At 37.4% G+C, this 18,804-nt stretch overlaps 1 protein-coding gene across 2 annotated transcripts in view; it reads right to left on the bottom strand.

Annotated features, from left to right (window-relative positions):
• The window catches only part of LOC113049202 (death-associated protein kinase 1-like), a 70,289-nt gene extending 51,852 nt beyond the window's left edge, over positions 1-18,437 (bottom strand). The window contains exons 1-2 of one of the 2 annotated variants that reach the window (XM_026211347.1): positions 18,286-18,437; positions 17,608-17,768 (exon numbers count right to left, since the gene is read on the bottom strand). In XM_026211347.1, the coding sequence (XP_026067132.1) occupies positions 17,608-17,669 (62 nt within the window). In that variant the 5' untranslated portion in view covers positions 17,670-17,768; positions 18,286-18,437. Of the gene's footprint in view, positions 1-17,607; positions 17,769-17,871; positions 18,024-18,285 lie in introns of those variants that run through there. The other variant, XM_026211348.1, reaches the window with a different exon arrangement.
• Positions 18,438-18,804: the final 367 nt, after the last annotated feature.

The raw sequence follows: 18,804 nt of genomic DNA, 5'->3' as shown, positions 1-18,804 counted from the left end.
AACAAACACATTCCTGCACAAGGAGAAACAAAAGGTCAACACCATGCAAAAACTCTATTCACCTTCTCCTTTTTTTTTTTTTAATTGAGGTATATGACCAATGCCTTTTTTAATTGTTTAAAACACCATGAGGAGAAGTGTTCACCCCTCTTCTGAAGGCATTTTAACTAACTCCAGACTATTTGGACAGTCAATTAACACAATGCTTATAAACAGTCGATTCAGCATTTGAGAGGAAACATTTCCAATTGTGATGGATACAAGGGTAGGGTGATATATAAAAAAATATATATTTTTATCAACAACAACAACAAAAAAAGTATGATATTCGATATACATCTCGATATGTTTGCATTTGCATTTAAATAAAAAAAAACTCTAGACCAAGTGATCACTTTTTATTAAATGAACATGTATATTTAACAGAAAGAGCATTCTGTCAACTATTTTAGCATGCGATTCATAATTTACACTGTGCCGCTAGGGGAAATAATTAAACTTGGAAGTATTTTTTTTTGTTATTTTTGAAGTTTTTAGCTAAGCATACATACATACATACATACATACATACATACATACATACACATATATATATATATATATATATATATATATATATAAACCAAGAACTTATCCATTCTCTCTGTCTATATAATGAAAACTGGTAAAACAAATGAAAAAAATTATAAACAGTGAAATTTCTCATTTCCATAGCCTATGTTTCCCTGTTCACACAACAGTGTTTGATTAAGTACATTTATACAGTGGCCACAATCGCAAACAATAGTCGAGATCTCATGACAGACCAGCTGAATTATGCTTTAACTTAGATCGCTAAAATCCAGCGTTTTTTAGGATCATCTGTGGTGGTGATTTGGCAATGAGGAGCGAGCGTTTAAAGCATAATAAGCACAATAAGCAAATATATCTATGTAACAGTGAAGTTCTGATTCAGGGATTTGAACTCTTGATATCTGGCAACCGCACTCACGAAAGTAGTATTTGAGATGTAGAGCAGTCAGCAGTAACATGTTCCATTTTTGGATGTTCTGCACGTTCTTTTGGGAAGGTATGCTAGAATTTGAAATATTCAAGATTGATGATATTTTCAAATTTTACGTCATCAAAATTATTGTGATGTTATCGCTAATATTCAATATATGGCCCAGCCATAAGAAACATTAATTGATAAAATTAAAAATAAAAACTAATACTTTTATTCAACAAAGGCACATTGAATTGCTACAAAATATTTGTTAAAAATGCTGTTCTTTTTCCACAGAAATATTAAGACGACTAAATGTTTCAGCATTGATGATGATGATGATAATAATAATAAATATTAGAATGATTGACTGGAGTAATGACTGCAGAAAATTCAGCTTTGTCATCAGATGAATTTACTAGGGATGCACCGAAATTTCGGCCACCGAAAATTTTCGGCCGAAAATGGCCTTTTTGGTTTTCGGCCGATAGACTTTTATCACCGAAACAACATGGCCGAAATGTTGCAATGAGGCAAACAGAAACCGCGACCTGCACGTGCACCTGCAAAGCGCAGACCACGAGCTCCATGCAACATTCACTTAACACCAGTGAGAACATTCTCTCTCTTCTTACTCCTTTATTCGCAGCACTAAAACGTCTCCTAACAAAGATATTAAGACGGACCACGAAGTAAAAACAAAGAAAAGTACGATCTTGAAAAGTACGAGTCTGTTAGCATACGTCTCATTGAGATCTTTTCGGATCCTCTGCACTTCATCGCGAATGTGCTTGATCCGCGTTATAAAGACCATTACTTGTATGCGGAAATAAGGCAGCGCGCACGAGAAATGATCCAGGCCGCGCTGGATGCGGAGAACCCGCGTGGAGACGGAGAAGTGCCAAGCGCAGGAGACAGATCAGAGCGCAGAAAAAAAGACTGGTCTCTGCACCAGATGAGTGGCATGCACCATCGTTGTCTGATATGTTCAGTGGAATTCTGCAAGAAAGTGCCTCAAATAATAATAATACGTTGGCTATTTTGTTCTTAGGCTACTATATATACACATATATACACATACACACACACACAAACATATGTACATACATAATTTCAGATTGTACCCATATTTCTGCTAGATTTCTGCTTTAATTTGATAAAAATGTTTATTTATGCCCTGGCCCTATTTAAATACACTCTCAAATATTTCTCAAATGTCAGGCAGATGACAAGCTCAACTGCTCAACAGCTAGATGGTTATCTGTTTGAAGTCCCCATCCCCAGAAGTGACAACCCTCTTGCCTATACTGGAGAAGTGATGCACTTTCTAGTCCTACAGAGAACAATTTCAAATGCACTTCACCTAAATGCACTTTGTTTTTATGAGAGAACTGTTCATTTTAAAACCTTTCTGCAGGCCAGTAGGCCTGTACATTATTATTAAATATACACATGAGTGGGATACATTTTTGGTTTGAATTTTATTTTATACTGTGCATTGTTGCAATATGCTTAATAAATATTTGCATCATTTGTAATTATGTATTTTATGTTTTTTTTTTTAAATAAGTTATGTAATTGTAATTATCTTTGAAACTTTATTAATTTATGCAATTGCAATGTCTTAATTTTAGTAAAGTTAGTACACGGTCATAGCAATAAATGCAATGGTACTAATAATTGGCATAATTTATTTCGGTGTTTCGGTTTCGGTTTTCGGCCTTGGTTTTCTCTTTTTCGGTTTTCGGTATCGGCCAAGAATTTTCATTTCGGTGCATCCCTAGAATTTACATAATTACATTTTAAAATATATATTCAAATAGAAGACATTATTTAAATGTTATTTTAAATTACAAAAATAATTTCATAACATTACTGTAGATATCTTTCCATCCACCTATTTTCAAGCATTTTGGGACATCCCATAAAAAATACAAATAAAAACCGCCTATGCTCTTAAATTAAAAAAATGTGCATTAAAAAAACTTTCCTAAAAAATGTTCTTATATGGTAGAAAACATGTGCAAAAACTATGATGGAAACACTTTTACTAAATAAATTCATTAATTCATTAATTCATTAATAAACATCAAAAAAGACTGACGGGACAGCATAACTGGACCAACCAATGGACCGATCTGAAATGTTAGTTTTGTTATAGTTTTGTCAAAGTGCTTTATTATAATTAACTCTCAGAACTGCATTTCCAAACAGCAGGCCCAAAAATAAGATAAAATGTCCATATTTACTCTGAAGCTAATATTTACTCTGAAGCTTGTCATTTATTGTATACAAACATCATTATGTGACTTCTCTTACTGCAGAAATTAAGATTTTTCTTCGTTATATTTAGTGCAAGTTAATCAGGAAGTGACGATTTAGTTCCCTTCAACTCACTGGATGTAAGCAGTGCTTTATTTGCAAATGTTTTATGCGATATTCCAATTCTGTGCATAAGTTTATTTCTTTAGGAAGAAAACCGTATTTTGATCAGATAAATGCAGCCTTGGTAAACACTGAAAAGCCCAGGGTGTGACCCATTTGTTCTAGAAATAGTCTAGGGCTGTCATAAAGACACCTATTTCAGTAATCTGTATCTCATCAGGTCTGATAACAGTGGCATTGTATGCTTGGCATTCCAAAAAAATAAATACAAAAATTATCACAGAACCTTCATGACACCACGTCATTTCTCTTTGATTTGTCATGAAAAGCATTTGACATATCAGTGGAATGTAATGTTGTCCTTTCAAGAGGATTTAAAGACACAGAGCACCCATTGTATGAGGAAGCACCAGAGGCAAATGCGTACAACCAGGTCTGAAGAAACCATTACTCCTCTTGAGTTCTTAAAATCCAGCTTGCATTTGTAATTCAATCAAAATGGTGTAACAAATCAGAAAATAAGTATTGTCCATTTTAACTGGCCATCCCCCATGAGCATGAAGGACTTATTCTCTTTGTGTCAAGTATTTAGTCAATCAGAACTAATTTGGGGAAGCCCTACAGATGACCGAGGCTAACTGATAGCTATGCCTGGAAAGAACTGGAGAAATGGGTGGTTCCCATAGCAACCCAGGGGAGGAGACTTAAAGTCTGCTGTAGGTTTCCAAATGTAGACTGAAACTGGCATTCACCTGGTTCCAACGAGTACTGCTCACTGTCAAAACTTAAGTGTTGAAAACACATTCTGCAGCTTTGGTATCGATGTCTTAACAGTAACTGGGCATACAGTAGCTCAACCCCCTCCATAAAAGAACAATTATGACGAAAATAAGAAAGCTTTTAGGAATGTGATTAGCCAGCATTAACTACTCTGGACTCCCTTCAATAAGCAATAAAAAAGAACTGTGACAAAGTGTCTCTTGCCATTTTAAATAGGGTCAAATACTTTGTCTAAAGTGAAAACGAAGAATAAAAAGATGCAAGCAAAATGAACAAGGCAATGACAATGGCTTACAAGATATGAAGTAAAGCACTTGATAGCCAGCACAAGGGAGTCTGAATTCCTTCCACGACATCACTTTGCCAGTAGCTTAGCAACAGCATTAACAGTGCTGCTGCTTTGAGATCTGTGAGAAGAATTCATAACATGTTCACACAGATTTATTGCTAAATTTTAACAAATGTGCCTGAGGAAATGCTGTTTCACAGCTCTTGGTCAAGCCACCTTTTAACTACATAGTGCAGCAGTTTGCTATTAAGAATCATGATTCAGGAGGGGAATTCCCATTATTCATATTCATATGCTAACACTTGACATTAAATAGCTCCATCATGGCTGATGCGTGCAATCATTACGGCGACTGCATCATAAAACCATGAAGAAGTGTTGGCTGTGCAAATGAAGTTGATTAATCGACTAAGGTTTACTGTAGCAACACTTCCTGGACTCTGCAAGGGGTCTCCTGTGTGTACAACAACACTGCGGGACATTAACCCTTGCATTAAAACCGCATTCAATGGTGAATCATAATTATTCCCACAGTGGCAACAACTCTGGCAGGTGGTTGGAATATAAGAAAGGAATGATGAATGGTTTCAAAATGTAAAGACTATGTCATACTCATTATATAAATTAGGAAATATGAACACTGTGTAATAAAAAACTTATGTTATAACCATATGCTGTTCTTTGTCAGCTGCGCTACACGAATATGCTGTTTACGACATTTACATTTTGTTTTGTATGGTAACAACATATCTGCATGGCACAGCTGACACAAAACATCATACGCAATTTACGTTCAATGTCTTCATCTTCCGGGTGTTAGTCCCGCAGTGCGGGGTCCGCCGATTGGCAGAACATTCGCCAGGCAGTAGGCGGTCTTGACCACTGAGTCGTCATCGCTCTGCATGACATGACGGTACCAATGCAGGCATGTTTTTCGCATCTTCTCCATAATCGGAGAGACGCCCATGGCCCATCTGACGTCCTCGTCCTGGTTGAGCAGGGTCAAGACGAGCCCCCACCGGAGCATGTGCATCTCCATGGCGAGGATGGTGTTTTCGTGTTTAGCTGTAGCAGGCCAGCACTCGGATCCATACAATGCGATGGGCCGCACGACTATTTTGTATATCTTCGACTTCAGGCGGATTGGCATCTTCCTATCGCAAAGCACGCCGGTTAGTGTTGGGTAATATGGTCATTTTTCAACTTGTCCTATCGTCAGCCCGTGAGATCGATGATGCACAATTTTATTGTGCATGGGTGGAGCAAGAGAGAGATTCTTTGTTCTTGTCATAGCATGTCATAGTTTTAAATCGTGCAGGTGCGCGACAGAGACAATATGGAATCACCAATAATCGAAAAAAAAAAATGCTTTCAAACATACTGATAAACTAACATTAAATATAAAAATACTGTATTTAAAACGGCTAGTTCATATATATCTGGACGCAACTGTCCTATCGCGCGTCCTGGGACAAATTTGCCGCATCTGCACACGGAAGTTATCCATCTAAATGTTCTGCAAAATCAGTCAACGGTGAAAATTGATAGTAGCTTTCATTTAAAGTCCAAAAGTTTAATACTAACATTGGACATAAATGAACATGTAAAAAATTAAGTATTCAAAACAGGTAAGTTCAAATATTTGGAGTTAAAAGGTTAGTTCACCCAAATATTAAAATTATGTCATTAATAACTCACCCTCATGTCGTTCCAAACCCGTAAGGCCCGTAAGAGAGTCCATGTCCGGAAAAGTAATAAAAACATCATCAAAAGTAGTCCATGTGACATCAGAGGGTCAGTTAAGAATTTTTTGATACATTTCGGTCGAAAAATAGCAAAAACGACTTTACTCAGCATTATCTTCTCTTCCGCGTCTGTTCTGAGTGCGTTCAATGCAGTTTAGTGATATCCGGTTCGCGAACAAATCGCTCGTTGTAACCGGATCTTCTTGAACCAGTTCACCAAATCAAACTGAATCATTTGAAATGGTTCGCGTCTCCAATACGCATTACTCCACAAATGACTTAAGCTGTTAACTTTTTTAATGTGGCGGACACTACCTCTGAGTTAAAACAAACCAATATCTCAGAGTAATTCATTTACTCAAACAGTACACTGACTGAACTGCTGTGAAGAGAGAACTGAAGATGAACACAGAGCCGAGCCAGATAACGAAGAAAACATTGACTCATTCTCGAGTCAAGAACCGTTTCTGTTGGAAGATACTGCGCATGCGTGATTCAGCGTGAAGCAGACTGAAACACAGAGCGTCTGAACTGAACTGTTTCTTTTGATGATTGATTTTAAACTGATTCTGTGCTAATGTTATGAGCGCGGGTAAATCGAAAGCTTGAATCAAGGACAATCATCGTCAATGACGTCATTATGTAGAGCACAAAATAACCGGTGAACCGTTTTCTTCAATTGGTTAATTGAATCGAACTGTCTGAAAGAACTGGTTCACGGAAAAGAACCGAACGTCCCACCACTACTGGTGATCTAAAAACCGATGCAACTGGATTTTGACTAGAGAACGAGTCAATCGTTCATTCGTTATCTGGCTCAGCTCTGTGTTCATCTTCAGTTCTCTCTTCACAGCAGTTCAGTCAGTGTACTGTTTGAGTAAATTAATTTCCCCGGGATATTGGTTTGTTTTAACTTAGAGGGAGTGTCAGCGACATTAAAAAAGTTAACAGCTTAAGTCATTTGTGGATTAAGGCTTATTGGAGATGCGAACCGTTTAAAACGATTCAGTTTGATTTGGTGAACTGGTTCAAGAAGATCCGGTCATCCAAGACATCGAGTGATTCATTCGTGAACCGGATATCACTAAACTGCAGTGAATGTGCTCATAACAGATCCGGAAGAGAAGACAATGATGAATAAAGTTGATGTTTTTGGACCAAAATTTATATTTGATGCTTCAAAAATTTTAACTGACCCTCTGATGTCACATGGACTACTTTGATGATGTTTTTATTACTTTTCTGGACATGGACATTAGAGATGTTCCGATACCCTTTTTCTCTTCCCTCTTCCGATACCTTGGCTCAGGGTACCGATACCGAGTACTGATCCGATACCTGGGTGTGTATCTGTATATACAGCTGTATATACTACTAGCCCTGTGTAAATTGCTAGAATTATTTTATGGTGTGCTTCAGACTTATCCTTTAATAAAACATGGTAAACTACTGTATTTGTAATTGTATATGTTTTTGACAGTAATATTATTTATTTTCTTAAGCGAAAACGAACCTCAAATGCAGCCAAAAATCTAACACCGCAAACTAAAAAATGGTATTTTAGTTTTACAATATAACTGTATAAAATAAGTCTAGGAATAAAAAAAATTATATATTAATCAGATAATCTCTTTACAACAAAACAAGTAAAAAACAAGCAACCGTCTAGGCATAATTATTATTATCAATAGAGACGTATTATTATTACTACATTGAGACATAGCTAAATCTACTGTAGGCTACAACAGTAGCTTAACATATTGTCAATTTACTCACGTTAAACCGAACATTTATTTTGATGGGTTGTCATGAAGATCTTTGAGTGTCTGTGTTTATGATATGACAGTTTTCTCAAATGAAACGGTAAATTCTCATGAAGTGACGGTTTATGCGTTCATGTACTCATATAGTGACACACGACAGAATTAGATCTATTTGCATTACTTTATGACATTTACATATGAAAAATATAACTGTGACATGTCAGTTATGCACTGAGGAAAACACAATTCTCAAATGCATTAAACAACACAAACATTTTTGCTGTTTGCCAAGGTGGATCGATTTGATCCATGATCCACATTAATGGGTGCTTAAGAATTAGTGTCTACAAATTAGTGCGATTGTGGGAATTTAATTTGTCATTTACGGAACCACTTTAGCCCTGATTGATTTGTTAGGTTATTTCAAGTAAGGTTTTGGACTTTAATCCCCACTTTTCCTCGGGTCTCCGTGATGTTGTGAACCTTCATATTCACGCAGCAGTGGTGATGAGAAAACACGCTTCAGGAAGTTTAGATGGGATAAACCAGTCCCAGATCATTGGTCACTTTTAAAATAATAAAAGTACAGTGCATCGCCTAGTAATTATATATAAATAAAATTATACATGATATTTATCAATGCAAATATGTTGTTATCACGATACAAATGTCGACTTGTAGCCAATACCCATTTTTTTAAATGAATCGTTAATCGTTAACCTTTTAATGCCGATGCACCGAGCGAATCTGGGAATCTTCCAACGAAAAACCCTAGTTGTTACTCTGCTACAAGATTTATTTATGAAGAAAAGTAAAAAAACTGCAGTGTTTGCGTCCACCACATGTTTAAAAAACAACAGGGAATTTCACCCCGAAGGAAGCTGATTGAGTTGGTTATGGTGCTCTTGTGTCATTCTGAAAAGTTGAGATGTTTTTAACTAAATGCGGTGTGGACGTGCCTGGAAAAAACAAGCGCATCTCTTCCCTTATAAGCATGCATACCGCATTTGAAAAATACCAAAAAATTTGAAGAATAAAAAAATAAAAATAATACAAACGTTTTATGTGAAAATGACATTTGTCAAAATGTTTACTTTCGGTTAACGGTTAAACGGTCAATATGGAAGTCTTTATTTCTTGCTCTGAATCTGCCATAAAATAAAATAAAAGTTTAATGATTTTTGAAAAGGTGTACCTGCATTATGCCATTATCATTATATTAGCTGAAAGTGGTCTTAGAACGACAATAATATCGTTTATCGTGATAATTTCTCTGACAATTTATCGACCAGCATAATTTGTCATCGTGACATGCCTACCTGTAACCATCATGCATGGCATCCTTTTTTTTTTTTTTGAGCAAGAAACAAATTGCATTTTGGCAGAATACACAGCTTGAATGGCCGTCAATTGTGAAAGACAAATTAAGCCTTGCTGTTTTTGTCAGTGAATAACAATGGCTCTTTATTGGCACTGATTAACTTGCTTTGGTCAGATGTGGTCGGTTTAACCTTTGTACTATCCAGGAAGCCCAGTTAAGATGGTTAGTTTTGGATGCTGGGGGAGAATAGATTTTGTACCCTCAAAAGCTGCATCCACCATGCCTAGGCCTGTCACGATAACAACTTTTTGTTGTGCGATATATTCCCCCAGAAATATTTGCGCTAAGCGATATTATTGTCATTTTAAAGACCATTTTATCCCACTGAATATATAATCAAGTAACAGCATAATAATGCAAAAAGGCCTACACACTTCCAAATGACAAAATACCAAAAAAAATGAAGAATAAAAAAAATAATAATAAAAAAAAAAAAACTTGAATAAATAGTAAATAAACATTTTCTAACAAAAAGTGCAAAGCAGAATAAAGAAAAGTGAACAAAGAACTTTTATGGAGATTTCTCCAACTACAGATTTTCCCCTGACCTTTTCTCATTAAATTAAGTGTGCACACTATTGCTGAAAAACACAATCACTACTTAGCAGTCAGATGTCCATATGCACAATGGCACAGATGCCTAAACAAGAACATATCTGCAAATGAAACTTTTTATAGAAGCATTTTTTTTTATTATTTGAAACTAGCACCTCATGACTACACCGCATTATGTTCGAGAAGCTGCAAAAGACACAGACGCAAGTGGAATGTACAAAAAATGGTGACATTAATTTTTAAGTAAATATAATGGGCGATATATTGCATCACCAAAAATGATTGAGGTCATATATTATCGATATATTGATTGTTGCAACAGGCCTAAACCATGGCAAACAGAAAATGATAGACAGAGGGAAAAAAACTCGAACTTTCACTCATCTTACACATGCTTGATGCTTCACTGGTCAAGGCTAATACTTCACAGCAGAATCGTCTTACAGTGCACCATGAACCTCCCGGCACACTCGCTCACAAATGCTCTTGATCTCATACACATTATCACGCTCTAACCCCCAACAGATCTCATTAGGCTTCACAAGAGGCACCCAAACTTCACCCACTGAACACACAGATGGACGAGTAGCTACATTTACGCATGAGAGCACTCAGAATGACGCTACGTGTGCTTAGCCACTCATTCCACCAGATATCTTCAGCATGATATATAGGTCTACAGTAACATCCCAAGTGGTACAAATGAAGAAATACCAGACCTATAAGATGTCTCAGATTGTTCTAGATAATTATTATAATATAAAATAAATAAATCATAAATGTATCAATTTATTTGGTAGTATAATTACATTATATTTATATTATATTTTATAAATACACACATACACACACACACACACACATACATACATATATTAGGGCTACAAAACATTTTATAGTGATTAATCGCATTCAAAATAAAAGTTTGTTTACATAAGAACTGGCTAATTGATAATCAGATATGTGAACACTAGACTATTGACTGTCTACTGAGAATTGTAGCTTGATAGCAGATTGCCTTGTGTCAGACTTTGCAATTTCTCACTATGTTTTAGCCTATATTGTGTGCTGACGTTGCTTGTTACTTATTGGGGTGTGTTGTATCTGTTTTATTACTTTTCTATTTTTGTTATTACTTGCGGACTGTAAAAAGTAATTTTACTGTATTTTTATTTTATTTTATATATGCTGATTTTTAGGTTGCATTTTTAATAACTGGCCAGGGACAACAGATGAAAATTAGCCTGTTGCGCTAACTCTGGCTCATTTACAGTTATTTTTACTGTTAATCAATGAGCACTGTCCCTGTAAAATAAATAAATAAATGAAATGAAATAAATGAAATACTATGAGTGTTTGTACTGCATATTTTTATTAAGCATATATGAATACGCACACATACATGTATATATTAATGAAAATGTGTTGGATTTATAAAAGAGATAATAAGATAGTAGATAGATAGACACAGGCAGACAGACATATACAGTGGGTACGGAAAGTATTCAGACCCCCTTAAATTTTTCACTCTTTGTTATATTGCAGCCACTTTGCTAAAATCATTTAAGTTCATTTTTTTCCTCAATGTACACACAGCACCTCATATTGACAGAAAAACACAGAATTGTTGCACATTTTTGCACATTTATTGAAAAAGAAAAATTGAAATATCACATGTATATCAGTATTTGGTAGAAGCACGCTTTTGATCTAATACAGCCATGAGTCTTTTTGGGAAAGATGCAACAAGTTTTTCACACCTGGATTTGGGGATCCTCTGCCATTCTTCCTTGCAGATCCTCTCCAGTTCTGTCAGGTTTGATGGTAAATGTTGGTGGACAGCCATTTTCAGGTCTGGGTTTAAGTCAGGGCTCTGGCTGGGCCATTCAAGAACAGTCATGGAGTTGTTGTGAAGCCACTCCTTCATTATTTTAGCTGTGTGCTTAGGGTCACTGTCTTGTTGGAAGGTGAACCATCAGCCCAGTATGAGGTCCTGAGCACTCTGGAGAAGGTTTTCGTCCAGGATATCCCTGTACTTGGCCGCATTCATCTTTCCCTCGATTTTCGTCCTGTCCCTGTAGCTGAAAAACATCCCCACAGTATGATGCTGTCACCACCATGCATAACTGTTGGGACTGTATTGGACAGGTGATGAGCAGTGTCTGGATTTATCCACACATACCGCTTAGAATTAAGGCCAAAAAGTTCTATCTTGGTCTCATCAGACCAGAGAATCCTTCAGGTGTTTTTTAGCAAACTCCATGGGGGCTTTCATGTGTCTTGCACTGAGGAGAGGCTTCCGTCGGGCCACTCTGCCATTAAGCCCCGACTGGTGGAGGGCTGCAGTGATGGTTGACTTTCTACAACTTTCTCCCATCTCCCGACTACATCTCTGGAGCTCAGCCACAGTGATATTTGGGTTCTTCTTTACCTCTCTCACCAAGGCTCTTCTCCCCCGATAGCTCAGTTTGGCCAGACGGCCAGCTCTAGGAAGGGTTCTGGTCGTCCCAAACGTCTTCCATTTAAGGATTATGGAGGCCACTGTGCTCTTAGAAACCTTAAAGGGATAGTTCATCCAAAAATGACTCACCCTCATGTCGTCCCAAACCCGTAAAACCTCTGTTCATCTTTGGAACACAGTTTAAGATATTTTAGGTTTAGTCCGAGAGCTTTCTGTCTCTCCATTGAAAACCTATGTACGGTATACTGTCCATGTCCAGAAAGGTAATAAAAACATCATCAAAGTAGTCCACGTGACATCAGAGGGTCAGTTAGAATTTGTTGAAGCATTGAAAATACATTTGGGTATAAAATTAACAAAAACTACGACTTTATTCAGCATTTTTTTCTCTTCCGGGTCTGTTGTGAGCGCGTTCAAGTGTAGTGATATCCGGTTCATGAACGAATCATTTGATTTAACTGGTTCTTCTGGAACCAGTTCACCAAATCGAACCGAATTGTTTGAAACGGTTCGCATCTCCAATAAGCATTGATCCACAAATGACTTAAACTGTGAACTTTTTTTAAGGTGGCTGACACTGCCTCTGAGTGGCAAAAATGGCTGCAAAAAAAAAAAAAAGTGGTAAATGGATGCAATATAACAAAGAGTGAAATAGAGCTGCAACGTCACACTGTTTGTTTACATCTCGCGTAATGGCATACTGGGAATGGAGAAAGTTGGATTCTATCACAAAAACAAAAACCGTGTTACAGTTTAACTGGTTACCATGTGATCTGGTGACCAACTTCCTGGTTCAGGTCTGATATTCTTGCACTTGTGGCATTCTGAAAAGTTGAGATGTTTTTAACTCGATGCGGAGCGGACGTGCCTGAAAAAAAAGACAGCGTCGCTTCCATTATGAGCGCGCTTATTGCGCGCCTACATTGGAAATAACGAACTTGAGCGCGCAAAAGACATGATATGTGAAAAGACAGCGCGCTGCGAGACAACAGTCACAAACCACCGAGCTACCCCGAATCAGCTCCAGATCTCTGGAAACCATGCTAAACTATAGCAGAACCCTGACTACATTTTATGGTTTGTGATGCTAAAGAACATTTCATGACGTCTCAGACAACTGTAAATTTATGGCTACTGTGGTTTAATTATAAACGCTATCATAAGCTCATATTTACCATAGTAAAATAATTTTCTTTGCCTCTTGATTATTTTATACTGTAAAAACTTCAACCACATTGGTTGAAAATGAATTTTGTAAAGTTATCCAAAGGATTCATTAGCTAATAAAAAAAAAGAACATTAGATTAATTATTTATTGTAATAAAAATAATCGTTAGATTAGTCGACTAATCGAAAAAAATAATCGTTAGATTAGTCGACAGAAAAAATAATCGTTAGTTGCAGCTCTAGAGTGAAAAATGTAAGGGAGTCTGAATACTTTCCGTAACCAATGTAGATAAACTATATGCCATGTCACAATGCAAGCAAGAAACGAGGTAAATATGTTTCACAGGGTCAAAAATATAGGTCAACAACAAACACCTTGCATATTTTGCATATCACTACATGGGACGGGAAAATTTTTAAAGTAGTGCTCCTAAAAACTGTTTGGGATTTAGGGTGTGTACAATAAGTTCTCTGGAGAACACTCTTCAAAACTACACTGTCTGGTGTGATAGCGAGATCCAGCAAAAAGCTGCTCCTCCCCTTTCACACACACAGCCAGAGCAAACAGACACAAAAGGGAACCAATTAGTGGCAGGACAGATTGGGAGCAGCCAAGCTTATAGTCAGTCTCAGACACTTAAAGGAAAACTCCACTTTTTTTTTGAAAATAGGCTCATTTTCCAACTCCCCTAGAGTTAAAAAGATAGGGTTTTACAGTTTTCTATTCCATTCTGCTTATCTCTGGGTCGGGCGGTAGCACTTTTAGCCTAGCTTAGCATAGATCATTGAATCTGATTAGACCGTTAGCATCTCACTCTAAAATGACCAAAGAGTTTCTATATTTTACCCATTTAAAACTTGACTCTTCTGTAGTTACAGCATGTACCAAAACTGACGGAAAATGAAAAGTTTCAATTTTCTAGGCCGATATGGCTAGGAACTATATTCTCATTCCGTTGAAATAATCAAGAAACCTTGCTGCCATACCATGGGTGCACCAAGCAGAGTGATATTACACAGAAAATATAAAAGTTCTTTGGTCATTTTTGAGCAAGTTGATAACGGTCTAATCAGATTCAATGATCTGTTCTAAGCTAAGCTAAAAGTGCTACCTCCAGACCCGTAGATTGGCTGAATGGATTTGAAAACGGTACAACTCAATTGTTTAACTCTTTGGAAAATGAGACGATTTTCTAAAAAAAATAGTGAAGTGTTCCTTTAATGCAATAGAGGAACACGGATATCAGTGAACTGAAAAATGAGATGAGCCCCTTATTGCTTGGGAATTCATCTGGTCTTTTAGCATTAGTGCTATAGCTGATGCTCATCTTCTGACAGTGGGCTAAAAATGATCCACACTGCATGAAACAGACAGACAAGCAGACTCCTGTTCAAAAGTTGTTCAGTGATGTTTGATGTACTTTAACTATTGTAAAGCACCTCTAGTTTTAAGTGAGTGTGGAACTTAAGTGTTTATATGTTTAGCTTCTTTTTCAATTATTTAACAATAATAACCCTGATGTGGAGGAATTTTGAAAACACTTCTGAAATGTTAGTCCAGTGGCTCTATTGAAGGAAAAATGACACACTTCATCTGTTAGTTACGGCAGCTCATGGTGATAATCCATGAAAAGCAATGCCAGCCAAGTCCCCCCGCTTCAAATTTAGCCAACAGACCACTTGCTCCTCCTACTCTGAGGAGGACCACCCGGAGGAGTTCCCATCAGAATAAAGAGATCTTCTAACTTAAGAGCGTCCATGGGCTGGAGCCTTATAAGCCACATGAAGAGAGCCTGTGTGTTTTTAACCTCCAGCCCGAGTAGCACGCATAAACCGTATGATGCAGGGTTGTTAAACGCATCAGTGCTGCGGGGTACATTCTACCATTCTGAGGCATTAAAACCAAGCACTGAATATTGGTGAGGAGTGTAAAGATAACGGCTGAATTGAGATTTGAGAACAGTGAATAGTGTTGTTTCTGAAGGGGGAAGGGGGTACTTTAAATGTGCTGGTGGGCTTCTCTGATTGGTGGCCCCATTGTTTTATATCAGACTCTTTTTTTTTTTTTTAAGCAGTCGTGGATTCCTTCAACGGGCTTTAGTCCATTCATTGCTTAATGTCAACAGTGGAACTGGTAACTCATGGTAGGCATACAGTCGTCATTGTGAGACCATAATATTCAAATATTTTGTCTTCAGCACTATTCAAATAATTTTGAATATGTAAAATGCCATATTATACGTGAAAAAAAAAATTACAGCTTAAACACAAAATACTAAAAAAATATTTTAAGCGTTTCTTCAATTAAACATTCAAATTACATTGATTACCAATGAATTAAAGAACAGATCATGCATATTAAAATAGTTAAAACACATAACTGTCAATTAAAACCGGTCCAGACTTAAACATGAAATCAATACTCATGACGGTGCAAATTAACAGTACTTTACAAATAACGAATGTAAGATGCAAGAATCCCAAAGTGAAAAATAACTCTGCTTCCTACCTTCTCTTTAACAAAAGCAGTTTAATACACACTGGAGTAAGTCAATTATGTAAGCAGAACGACCAACAGATGCTGTCATCCCTCAGGAGCCAATGACAAGAACATCTTCAACATTCAGTTCAAAGTCCTCTCAGTACGTTTACACATTATGCAATCAATTTTACTGAGCGTGAGCGATGCATCGGCATCCTATAGACTGTTACGTGAGCACTAACGCATAAAATATATTTTTTGGAGAACCAAAAGATCCTGATTTCCCACAACCCACACAAGGAACAGACTCATCCCTATCTGCGTGGTGATTTATCGCCCACACATACAGCAGTCAATGGGAATCCAAAAAAAACAGCATTCTCATGAAAACCAGTTCAAAAGAACATCTATCTCCTAAATACCAATGATGATTTGTAACATAATAATATTACACAGCTGATATTTCCAGACTCAAAGGACCTCACTATGTTAATGCAATGCGTAAAGCGGCAGTCACACTAAATTTTGAGCGTGTGAAATTTCTGCAGATAGCAAGACACTGCAACCGTGACATGATGTCACACAGCGGCATTTATTTTATTTTTTTTACATGAACTCAACAGATAAATAATAATGAATCCAAAATGTCAAAATATACAATTTGCTTAACGTCTTAAAAGCATAGAAACAGAAGTGAATAAAACGAAAAGTACAGTGAGACTGATACCTTGCAAATTTAAATCAATTGCTGACTGGATGTCTTTAACAGCCAAATTATAGAGTAAAACTTTAATTGTTGTGGCATCTCAGCATAGCAGACTAACCCAATTTATCATGATCAGCCTGTTAAGTGGGACTCCCAGAAGAGAAATCTACACAGCAGACCTTCAGAGCCATCTGAACCCCGTTAATCAATAAATGCCACTGAAGATCATTACAACTAGGAATGCATGAACATCTGTCTAGAGTGAAACCAGTGATATTCCCAACTGAAGGAAGGTTTGGGACACCCAATAATGAGTTGAGACCACCCTGGCAACAACTCCTCCCTTTCTTTCAGGGTGACCAATACTGTGGAGGTAACATGGTACAGTGATTGTGATTAAAGATAATACCACAGTACTGAATGGTACCTGCACGGCAGCTTATGCTACATCAAAGAATATAATAGTATTACCATTCCATGACAACCTAGGGTAATAACAAGGTACTTTTAGTAGTACAGCTCACCCCGAGATACATATCCACCACATTATGTCTTAAAGCCAACTTATGCATGCAGACTGAACAACGTTAGATGGAGTATTCAATGCTTCAAAGTCAGTTTATTAAAATGTTCTTTCAAAAATTAAGGTTCTTTCTAGATCCCAAAATGGTTCCTCTATGGCATCACTGTGGAAAAAACTAATTTCTGAAGCACTATTTTTAATAAGTTAATCACAATAATATAGCTATGTAAGAAATATATAAGGTGAATTCAGTGAAATTGGTAGACTTTACTCCATTCAGATGACTGAAAAAAAAAATGTGTATATAGCCAATTCATCCAAAACAACAAACTGGACGAAATAAATTTCCCCTCACGCCCAAAATTTGGTGAAACCCATCACCTACCTCCCGAGCTCGTCTCCAATCTCGTAATAATCCTCCACATTCTCCTGGTTGAACACGGTCATGGTGCTCCTGAGCGCTTCCAGCTCTCCGGGATTCCCAAATCAGCAGCCCATCTCTGTCAACCTAATGACAGTTTGCGGCGAACCCCTCTCATATTCGCTCTGCGGAGAGAGAGAGAGAGATAGAAGCGCGTGAGGGCAACGCGCGTGTCGTGCGTAAAAACGCTCACGACGTGTCTTCACGACTCGCATAAAATCCCCTCACCACTCTCACCGCATGTCAGCCAATGTTTGTGTACGCTCAGGCTGCTTTAACCTGGTGGGTTAAAACTAGTCAAGCCCACAAGGGAGAAGGTAACAGTGGATTTGTTATGGCGCTTGGCGTTGCCAAGTGAACAGCGCTGCTTGATGTGTGTGTGTGTGTGTGTGTGTTGTGAGGAACTGCTCGTGATCATACGTAACCCCTGGGCAAGATAACAGAATCACACGGAGAAGTTGGAGGTTGACACCTCACGTAAAGTGCCAATGTTTCATTAAACCTACGCCCTCCCTTGTAGCTTTCATGCCGTTAGAGAAACCTGCCGTATTCCTTCATTACGCTCGCGGTCAAACAGAGTATTGCATGCTCTGACCGGTAACATGCTTATTAATTCGATAAAAGCGAATAAAAGTAGCTTACCTTTATATTTCCATTGTTGTCAACCTCCAGGCGGCAGGAACGATCCAGTATGAAGCGATAACACAGCATACCCTTCACGCGAGACATGGAAGTGTTGTGTTGCAGGAAATGGGAGGATTGTAACAATGTAGATGGTGCGGGGCTCTGGGTAACGAGCCCGCCGCAGTTCACCTGAGAGGGGCGCTGTGGAGAAACGCTCATTATAAAGCAGAATTATGCAGTAGTCTAGACATTTTGATCAATTTTCTTCAGATGTGTTAAAAATTTTATATCTATCTATCTATCTATCTATCTATCTATCTATCTATCTATCTATCTATCTATCTATCTATCTATCTATCTATCTATCTGTCTGTCTGTCTGTCTGTCTGTCTGTCTGCCTATCCATTGATCTGTCTGTCGGTAAATCTTAACGTAACGTTTTCCGCCTAAACGCTTAATTTATTTATCTTAAAATATTGTAAACTTGATAATGTTCCCTGTACTCCAGCAATTCTTCTCTAATGAATGCTAGTGTGT

This window comes from Carassius auratus, chromosome 30, assembly GCF_003368295.1.
Source record: "Carassius auratus strain Wakin chromosome 30, ASM336829v1, whole genome shotgun sequence".
NCBI classification, from domain to species: Eukaryota; Metazoa; Chordata; class Actinopteri; order Cypriniformes; family Cyprinidae; genus Carassius; species Carassius auratus.
This window is presented reverse-complemented; position numbering and strand designations above follow the sequence as displayed.